Below are 11314 nucleotides of genomic sequence, written 5' to 3'. Positions count from 1 at the left end.
TGTGAAGAAAGACGGGTCTGTTAGAATGTGTGGGGACTTCAAGGTAACTGTGAATCCAATGTTGCATGTGGACCAATACCCCCTACCACGCCTAGATGACATCTTTGCTGCACTAGCTGGTGGGAAACACTTCAGTAAAATCGATCTGAAACAGGCTTACCTGCAGCTACCGGTTGAAGAGAGTTCCAAACAGTACCTGACAATAAACACACACAAAGGTCTATACAGGTATAACCACCTGGTTTTTGGCATTGCATCAGCCCCAGCCATTTGGCAACGAACTATTGACCAGATTTTGCAAGGAATCCCAGGAACCCAGTGTATCCTGGATGACATGATCATAACAGGACGCACCGACAAAGAGCACCTGGCTAACCTGGAAGAGGTCCTGAAAAGACTGAAAGAGTATGGTCTACAGGCAAATTAAAGAAGTGTGAGTTCTTCAAAGACAAGATTGTCTTCTGTGGACATGAGATTGACTGTAATGGATTGCACAAGACACAGGACAAAATCGAGGCAGTGGTACAGGCACCACGAACACAAAATATCACAGAAGTGAGATCTTTCACGGGACTGATCAATTACTACAGAAGATTCCTCCCAAACCTTTCAGCAGTACTCCAGCCTCTAAATCAGCTCCTGGAAAAGAATGGGACATGGCGGTGGACAGAGCAGTGTGAAAATGCATTTCTGGAGGCAAAACGGCTCATAACATCTGAACAGGTCCTGATGCATTACGACCCTGAAATGCCAGTGAAGTGGGCTTGTGATGCGTCCCCTTATGGCTTAGGTGCCGTCCTTTCACACACACTGAAAGATGGGTCAGAGAGGCCTGTTGCATTCGCGTCACGAACATTGAATGATGCAGAGAAAAACTACTCACAAATCGACAAAGAAGCACTGGCACTAGTGTGGGGCGTCAAGAAATTCCACGCATACCTATATGGCAGATCACCAGCCGTTGCTTTCCATTTTCAGTCCAAAGAAAGGCATTCCGGCAATGACAGCAGCCAGGTTACAGCGATATGCCCTGTTCCTTGCCAGTCATATGTATAACATTGAGTTTAAGCCGTCATCCCTCCACACAAATGCAGATGGATTATCCAGACTGCCGTGTACAAGAGAAAGACAAAAGGAGGGTGGATGCAGTGGACATGTTCCATACCGCTCAGCTCGAGGCCCTACCGGTCACAAGCACAGTTATCAAACAGGCGACAAGGAAAGATGTGACCTTGTCACAAGTGTACACCTACACCATGTCAGGATGGCCAGCTACTGGCAGAAAGGAGCTGACTCCGTATTTCCAACGGATAAACGAAATTACAACGTACCAAGGATGTTTGATGTGGGGAATGAGAGTCATGATACCCCAGAAATGCCAACATCTAGTCTTGCAGCAACTACATGAAGGTCATGTTGGAATTGTCAAAATGAAGCTGCTCGCAAGGAGCCACTTCTGGTGGCCAGGTCTGGATCAACAGATAGAAAACATGGCGAAGAACTGTAGCGGATGTTTGGAAACCCTTCACATGCCTGCTCCTGTCCCAGTCCACCCATGGGAATGGCCCGCAGAGCCATGGCAGAGAATTCATGTGGACTACGCTGGTCCCTTTGAAAAGCACATGTTTCTGGTTATAGTGGATGCCCATTCCAAATGGCCAGAGGTGTTTTGCACTGACTCCTTCACCTCAGCTCAGACGATAGAGTGTCTCAGAACAACGTTTGCACGCTTCGGTTTACCACTGCAGCTGGTAAGTGACAACGCGCAAGCTTTTGTAAGTGACAAGTTTACAAGATTCATGTCAGTAAATGGAATCAAACACTCAACCTCAGCTCCGTACCACCCTGCCACCAATGGGCTGGCAGAACGCTTTGTGCAAACCCTAAAGCAAGGACTCCGTGCAGCAAAACGAGACGAAGGGACTTTGCAAACAAAACTGGCCAAGTTCCTGGCCTCCTACCGAAACACCCCACATGCCACGACAAATGAAAGCCCAGCCGCACTGATGTTCGGGAGGCCTCTCCGCACACAGCTGGACATCATGAAGCCAAACAGGCGTAATGAAGTGCTGAACAAACAAGCCAAGATGCTCTCCGGTGGCCGGGAGCACCATCTCCAAACAGGACAGGAAGTGATGGTGCGAGACTACAGAAGAGGAGGGAAATGGACAAGAGGGACCGTACACACACAAACGGGACCCAGAACTTACCAGGTTCAAGTGAGCCCAGACATAATCTGGCGGCGTCACATTAACCAAATGCATTCCACGGAAAACAGCACAACAATCGAGAGAGAACAGGCACAGAGAGCTCCTGAGAGTGACACACAGGGAACTGTAGAGGACGGTGGGGCAGTAAAGAGACCCCAGGCTGAAAGAAGGGAATGTGTTGATGAAGGTGCTGCTATAGCAGAAGCTATAATGGAACAAGCACACACTGAGGATGTTCAGGAGCCTCCAGACAATCCGAGGCGCTACCCAGAACGAAGGCACCGTCCACCAGACAAACTAGACTTATAAACAAACAAACAAAAACTAACTGTTCAAATTAAAAGATGCAAAATAACTACAACAAGTTCTGGGAAATGTTTCAGTTGTGGTTTGGTAAAAGTAACTCTGATTGTATAAGAGAAGGAATGTTATGTTCTGTTAATTACTGATGTCCCCTTTAAGGATGGAGCACCCTTGATCATGCGCAGTGTTGTTCTATGTTATTCTGGCACTAACTAGTTTGAGTAAATGTGAAGCTCCAGTTCAATTGCTTGTATTCCGAGTCTTTCTTATTACATAAATAAGTACTAAGTGTTAAGACACTACAGTAGCAAAGTGTAATTTCTTCAGTGTTCTCACATGAAATGATATACTCAAATATTTACAAAAATGTGAGGGGTGTACAAAATCATACAATGTGATTTTCTGGATTTTTGTTTTAGATTCCATCTCTCACAGTTGAAGTGGAGCTATGATAAAAATTACAGACCCCTACATGCTTTTCTACATGCTTTTCTACATGCTTTGTAAGTAGGAAACCTGCAAATTGGCAGTGTATCATATACTTGTTCTCCCCACTGTGTATAAATATATATACAGTGGGGCAAAAAAGTATTTAGTCAGCCACCAATTGTGCAAGTTCTCCCACTTAAAAAGATGAGAGAGGCCTGTCATTTTCATCATAGGTACACTTCAACTATGACAGACAACCGCTAGTCATGAGTGCACACGATTTGGTTTCATTTGAAGTGATCTATTTGAAGATATGTCTGTCAGAGTTTACATTGTAGGGGATAGACTGGCTAGCCGGGTCCTCCATATTACTTCACCGCCTGTAAAAAAAACAATTCTGTACTGGAAAAATAGAAAAATAGAAAAGAGAGGTGTAACTTTGCATTGGGACTTGTGATGCTATACTAATGCAGATCCATATGTTACATGTGGTTACATTTAGCTACCTTCACTTTAAGGGAGTTGTATGGCCACATTTAGATGTGAGAAAAAAAAACAGACAGAGAAAACCATTTCTATTCTAACAGTATTTGGGTCATTCTTGAGCTCTGGTAATATTTCAGTCCCACTGACTGATTTTGTATATAAATTGAAATGTCCAGTATAATGAATTGAAATAAATATAGAATTAATTTAAACTTTATTAATTACAAAATCATATATTTTTATATATGTTCCCCAGGCGTTTCAATTCATTTTTACTTGGGAAATTAATATTAAAATGTGCACATAATTGAATGCAAACATACATTTGTGTTATTTTGTTGAGAAAGTATTTTTATCAAATAAATGCATGATTATTGATTAAAATCACACCATGTAGCTCTGTCCCTCAGTCTACATGTAACGGGTTGTAAACCTGTGACAGGGTTGAGTTATTTACTTTATTTATGAGTATTGCATCTAAACAAATTAATCATTGAATATATTATACATTATATATTGTTTATATTCACTTATAAAACATGCTGTAATGTGTTCCATGTGAACAGAATATATATTTTAAGGCAGGTAGACTGGTGGTAGGAGAGTTGGTCAAGGCTCTTCAGTTGTTCCTTTAAGTTGCTCTGGATCCTAAATTACTCAATGATTATAGTGTATACATGTGTATATTATAAGAATCTTTGATTTAATGTTATTCCATTGAAACATCTAGGGAATGATGGCACCCACATCAGCAGCAGAACGACAAAGGCAGTGTTTAGCACGTCACAATGCTGACCCAGTAAAAAGGGAACAGTACCTTGAGAGAGAGATGGAAAAGGAATGTTGATTCAGGGGGAAAAAGAAAAGATCAGTGATTTATTAAATGAGAGAGACCCGCATCAGAAGTGTAAACAGTGGAGAACAGCATACAAAAGAAGCAAGGAGAGGAACGGAGCACTGAGGAACTTGACCACTAAGTCCACATCATGAACGTTGAAGAGAACGGCAGACAGGTTGGTGGCTGAGGGCCGTTATGTCAGCGATGCACAGGAGCTTTACAAAGGCCTCCATGAGACAATCACGTTAGTGAAGCTGTTCTGTGTGAAGAGTGCCGATGTTGAACGTGCGATGGAGATGATGCTAAGGGCCGTTATGTCAGTTAGATTCCGTCTCTCACAGTTGAAGTGTACCTACGGTGAGTAGAGTGGGGACCTCTGAGGGATGATCCTGTCTAGACTTGGCATCAGAGAGTATATGAGCTCTATGGTTGTTGACTATATCCCCAAAGTGAGAGACTAACAAGTCATTGAAATAGAACGGAAGGTTACCTAACAGAACCCTGATTCTATGATATTCACCAGGTTACCTAACAGAACCCTGATTCTATGATATTCACCAGGTTACCTAACAGAACCCTGATTCTATGATATTCACCAGGTTACCTAACAGAACCCTGATTCTATGATATTCACCAGGTTACCTAACAGAACCCTGATTCTATGATATTCACCAGGTTACCTAACAGTACCCTGGTTCTATGATATTCACCAGGTTACCTAACAGAACCCTGATTCTATGATATTCACCAGGTTACCTAACAGAACCCTGATTCTATGATATTCACCAGGTTACCTAACAGAACCCTGGTTCTATGATATTCACCAGGTTACCTAACAGAACCCTGATTCTTTGATATTCACCAGGTTACCTAACAGTACCCTGGTTCTATGATATTCACCAGGTTACCTAACAGAACCCTGGTTCTATGATATTCACCAGGTTACCTAACAGAACCCTGATTCTATAATATTCACCAGGTTACCTAACAGAACCCTGGTTCTATGATATTCACCAGGTTACCTAACAGAACCCTGGTTCTATGATATTCACCAGGTTACCTAACAGAACCCTGGTTCTATGATATTCACCAGGTTACCTTTCACACATGGAAGACAAACATGTACTTAGATGTGAAGATGGGAGCGACTATGTCCCTTATATAGGAAGTGGAGTCGTCTGCTATTAGCTGTTGCTTGACAGATGTTGTTTGATTGGATCTCCCTAGACTCCGCCCCTAACGAGGCTTATAATATCATAGAACCGGGTTATGTTAGGTAACCTTAAGTTACATGTCCTACTATGCTAATTTCTCTGTATTAAATTGCCCATAACTTTAACACTGGCAGAGATCATGGAACTAATATACCATTAAAGTATATTATATTCAACAATATATGTAAAAAATCGAAACATTTATATTTTCAATATTTATATTTTCTATATTAATAAATTAATGTAAGAAATGTATGAATGAAATCAAAATACAAGTGAAATGCTTACAGTGAAATACTTACTTACAAGCCCTTAATTAACCAACAATGCAGTTTTAAGAAAAATAAGTGTTATGTATAAAATACAAATAATTAATATTAAAGAGCAGCAGAAAAATAACAGTAGTGAGGCTGTATACAGGTATTACCAGTACAGAGTCAATGTGGAGGCTATATACAGGAGGTACCAGTACAGAGTCATTGTGGAGGCTATATACAGGAGGTACCGGTAAAGCGTCAATGTGGAGGCTGTATACAGGTATTACCAGTACACAGTCAATGTGGAGGCTGTATACAGGTATTACCGGTACAGAGTCAATGTGGAGGCTTTATACAGGTATTACCAGTACAGAGTCATTGTGGAGGCTATATACAGGAGGTACCGGTAAAGCGTCAATGTGGAGGCTGTATACAGGTATTACCAGTACACAGTCAATGTGGAGGCTGTATACAGGTATTACCAGTACACAGTCAATGTGGAGGCTGTATACAGGTATTACCGGTACAGAGTCAATGTGGAGGCTAAATACAGGAGGTACCGGTAAAGCGTCAATGTGGAGGCTGTATACAGGTATTACCAGTACACAGTCAATGTGGAGGCTATATACAGGAGGTACCGGTACAGAGTCAATGTGGAGGCCATATACAGGAGGTACCGGTAAAGTGTCAATGTGGAGGCTGTATACAGGTATTACCAGTACAGAGTCAATGTGGAGGCTATATACAGGAGGTACCGGTACAGCGTCAATGTGGAGGCTACATACAGGAGGTACCATTACAGAGTCAATGTGGAGACTATATAAAGGAGGTACCAGTACAGAGTCAATGTGGAGGGTATATACAGGAGGTACCAGTACAGAGTCAATGTGGAGGCTATATACAGGATGTACCGGTACAGAGACAATGTGGAGGCTATATACAGGATGTACCGGTACAGAGACAATGTGGAGGCTATATACAGGAGGTACCGGTACAGCGTCAATGTGGAGGCTACATACAGGAGGTACCATTACAGAGTCCATGTGGAGGCTATATACAGGAGGTACCCATTACAGATTCAATGTGGAGGCTAAATACAGGAGGTACCGGTACAGCGTCAATGTGGAGGCTACATACAGGAGGTACCATTACAGAGTCCATGTGGAGGCTATATACAGGAGGTACCAGTAAAGAGTCAATGTGGAGGCTAATACAGGAGGTACCATTACAGAGTCAATGTGGAGGGTATATACAGGGGGTACCAGTACAGAGTCAATGTGGAGACTATATACAGGATGTTCCGGTACAGAGTCAATGTGGAGGCTATATACAGGAGGTACCGGTACAGAGTCAATGTGGAGGCTATATACAGGAGGTACCGGTACAGAGTCAATGTGGAGGGTATATACAGGGGGTACCAGTACAGAGTCAATGTGGAGGGTATATACAGGATGTTCCGGTACAGAGTCAATGTGGAGGCTATATACAGGAGGTACCGGTACAGAGTCAATGTGGAGGCTGTATACAGGAGGTACCGGTACAGCATCAATGTGGAGGCTGTATACAGGAGGTACCGGAACAGAGTCAATGTGGAGGGTATATACAGGAGGTACCGGTACAGCGTCAATGTGGAGGCTGTATACAGGAAGTACCGGAACAGAGTCAATGTGGAGGCTATATACAGGAGGTACCGGAACAGAGTCAATGTGGAGGCTATATACAGGAGGTACCGGAACAGAGTCAATGTGGAGGGTATATACAGGAGGTACCGGAACAGAGTCAATGTGCGGGGACACAGGTGAGTCTAGGGATTCATTTTAAGCTTCTACGTCTGTGTACAGGAAAGTATTATTTGTAAGACGTAAGAGAAAATATATCTGTTTATTGTTAAATTATTATGACGTTCTTTCCAACACAAAAATTGTAGTACCTATTGTTTCCAAACTGCGTTACCCACTCCAGCCAGCCGTCTTTCAGGTGATGCTTCTTGCGTGACGTGTAATAGACTGGACGGGACGGTTCTTCAGGAACAGGCGCCAACTCTTTCAACCACCTCGGTAGCTTGCTAGACAACATAAAACTGAAAGATTGATTCTTTCGACGATGTTATTGTACATTAGCTAATCTCAGTGTTTTAGACAAATTTCGGTTGACGTATCTACTGGTGAACTTTAACCTAATGTGCTTGTTCAATTTGCAAACGTGTTAAAGATTGATACTGAGGTTAGCACTAGGCTAGTCGCTAATGCTAGCTAGCTAGCTAACATCCCTGACCATGAGCTCACTGAACTACTCCTCTCTTGCTAATGAAGAGGAGGTCTGCTTTACGGAGAAAGAATATTTCAGAATGAAAAAGGAGGAAGAGGAGGCTGTTATAGTGAAAGAAGAGAAAGAACCTTTTAGAGAGGAAGATGATGCTGTCTTAATAAACGTGAAGGAGGAAGACGTTTTGAGAGTGAAAAAGGAGGAGACAGAAGATCCGATTAACACCAGTGAGTACTGTCTTAAAAACAGGGACTATGCCGTTGTTGAACTAATGTGGGGTTTTTAAGGGGCATTCTACTGAAGTTCTACACTTGAATATGTTGTTCAGTACTGTATAAATTGTTAAAGGGTCGATCTGGTATATATTTTTGGGACTTTTCAATTAGATGTATTGAATTCTCCATGTGGTCGACATTAAAGTTCTCATCTAGTATATCAGGCTTTTAAAATGCAATATTGGTGCATATGTTCTACTTAAAATATAAAAAAGGCACCCATTTTGTGGAACAACCCTTTACATTTGCATCACAAATTTTGTTTTAGGAAATCAAGATGAAAGTGGCCATTTTAGGCCCTTTTTAGACATATTCATGCCTCTTGTAAGACTCTGTGATTGCAATAGATGGTCGTAAGTTTACCATCTGTTTGATGTTCTCATTCACACAGGAGAGAGACATGACTATGGTGGATCCTCTGGGGAGCCTCGACAACATCCTGATGCTGACGAGGAAGAGAAGAGTCTCTCCAGATCAGAACACCAGATGGTACAGCTTGGTCTGGTCTAGCATACAGCTTGCTTTATCGGCTTGGGCTGGGTTTCTGTAGAGCACTTCATGACAACAGTGACATCAGCATCCATAATGATGTGCGTCTGTGTCCCCTCTTTATGGTTACCAGGACAACGCTAGCCCTTCCACCCACCCGGAGTCCATGTGTCGTGCCTCTCCTGGTAGCACGTTACTGCTGGGTATGAAGAGGTTGTCTGTGCTGCTGGTGGACTGCAGGAAAACAATGGGGCTGAGTGGAACTGTGAGAAGAGGAGAAGAGATGAAAGGATCAGATTTGACACAAAGTAAGTGCTGTAGTTTAGTTTGAACAAATACAATAGATCTGCCCACAGGTATCTGTTACCAGGACAACCAGCAGAGTTCTGTTAGTTGACAGGAAGATAGACTGGTGGATATGGATGTTATGACTATCATAACACTGAAAAAGGATTCTGCCAATGAAAAGAGAAACAATAGAAATAAAACTTGATGAAAGACTTTAGAGAGAACATATAAAACCTTGATGAAAAGTAGCTTTAGAGAAAACAATAGACCATATAAAACCTTGATGAAAGGTAGCTTTAGAGAGAAAACAATAGACCATATAAAACCTTGATGAAAGGTAGCTTTAGAGAGAACAATAGACCATATAAAACCTTGATGAAAGGTAGCTTTAGAGAGAACAATAGACCATATAAAACCTTGATGAAAGGTAGCTTTAGAGAGAGTTTCAAGATGATCCAATGTAAAGGTGCTTGTTTAAAAAAAAAACTTTTCCTTAAAACATTATGGATATTACATTGCCTGTCCCAGTCAACCCCCCTATCTTTACAAGACTGTTGAACAGGCAAACTAAACTCTAGACACTGTTAATTAATTAACTAATACTGGAGGAAAGCTGTGATCAACCAGTGCTGGCAACCTGGTTCAGGTTATCAATCAACCTACCAGGGTAGTTACAAACAGTAGAGGAATGAAATCATCAACATGTTTTGATCATATCTTTACTAATGCTGCAGAAATGGGGTTTAAAGCAGTATCCAGATCCATCAGATGTAGTGATCACAATATAGGAGCCATGTCTAGGAAAACCACAGTTCCAACGGCTGGGACTAATATTGTGTATAAGAGGTCATACATTTTTTTGTAGTGATTCCTATGTTGTTGATGTAAATAATATTTGTTGGTCTGTGGTGTGTAATGATGAGCAACCAGACGCTGCCCTTGACACATTTGAAAATGCTTATCCCAGTTACTAATAAGCATGCGCCCATTAAGAAAATGACTGTAAAAACAGTTAAATCCACGTGGATTGATGAGGAATTACAAAATGGTATGATGAAGAAGGAGGCAAAAGAGATGGCAAATAGGTCTGGCTGTATAACTGGTTGGCAAACGTATTGCAAATTGAGAAATCATGTGACTAAACTGAATAAAAAGAAGAAGAAACTACACTATGAAACAAAAATAAATGACATGAAGAATGATAGTAAAAATCTTTGGAGCATCTTCAATTACATTTTTGGACTAGGCTAGTCAGTTAAGAACAATTTATTATTTTCAATGACAACCTACTGTTCCGAGGCCAACTGCCTTGTTCAGGGGCAGAAGGACAGAGTTTTACCTTGTCAGCTCAGGGATTCAATCCAGCAACATTTCGGTTACTGGCCTAACGCTCAAACCACTAGGTTACCTGCCGCCCCAGAGCCACCTGTCTAACAGAACACAGAGAGTGTTCTTTAATGGAAGCCTGTACAACACAATCAAGGTAGAATCAGGAATTCCCCAGGGCAGCTGTTTGGCACCTGCTTGTTTCAATCTTTACCAACGACATGCCAATGACATTTGAGTAAAGCCAGTGTGTCTGTATGCAGATGACTCAACACTGTACACGTCAGATACCACGGAAACTGAAATGACAGCAACACTTCCAAAGAGCTGCAGTGAGTTTCAGAATGGGTGGCAAGGAATAAATTAGTCCTAAATATTTCAGATTACCTTAAATTACATGGCCTACTATGCTAATTCTGTAGCTTATTGTTAGAGGGGGGTAAAGAAATATGTTGTTGGGGCGCCAGGCAGGAATTGACCCTAGTTATTAAAGTTAGTTATTACCTGTTATAACATTATTATTATTAAATATTATTAAAACTGAAAGGATGAGAGTAGAATAGATAGAGTAGCGCTTTCAAACACATTCTAAACATGGAGTCTTAAAGGAGGATTGTAGCATCTAATGATGAAACACTATGGAGTCTTAAAGGAGGAAGCATCTAATGATGAAACATTGAGTCTTAAAGGAGGACTGTAGCATCTAATGATGAAACATTATGGAGTCTTAAAGGAGGACTGTAGCATCTAATGATGAAACATTATGGAGTCTTAAAGGAGGACTGTAGCATCTAATGATGAAACATTATGGAGTCTTAAAGGAGGACTGTAGCATCTAATGATGAAACATTATGGCGTCTTAAAGGAGGACTGTAGCATCTTTTTTTTTTTTTCACCTTTATTTAACCAGGTAGGCTAGTTGAGAACAAGTTCT

General features: G+C 41.5%; 1 protein-coding gene across 1 annotated transcript in view; it reads left to right on the top strand.

The window, feature by feature from the left end:
• The first annotated feature begins 7739 nt into the window (after positions 1-7739).
• Positions 7740-11314, top strand: part of LOC135560314 (zinc finger protein 850-like) — a 37301-nt gene continuing 33726 nt past the window's right edge. Inside the window, exons 1-3 of the mRNA XM_065002171.1 lie at positions 7740-8229; positions 8669-8766; positions 8900-9074. Of these exons, the coding sequence (XP_064858243.1) occupies positions 8013-8229; positions 8669-8766; positions 8900-9074 (490 nt within the window). The 5' untranslated portion in view covers positions 7740-8012. The remainder of the gene's footprint in view (positions 8230-8668; positions 8767-8899; positions 9075-11314) is intronic.

The sequence above is a fragment of the Oncorhynchus nerka genome, linkage group LG15 (assembly GCF_034236695.1).
Source record: "Oncorhynchus nerka isolate Pitt River linkage group LG15, Oner_Uvic_2.0, whole genome shotgun sequence".
In the NCBI taxonomy this organism is placed as follows: Eukaryota; Metazoa; Chordata; class Actinopteri; order Salmoniformes; family Salmonidae; genus Oncorhynchus; species Oncorhynchus nerka.
This window is presented reverse-complemented; position numbering and strand designations above follow the sequence as displayed.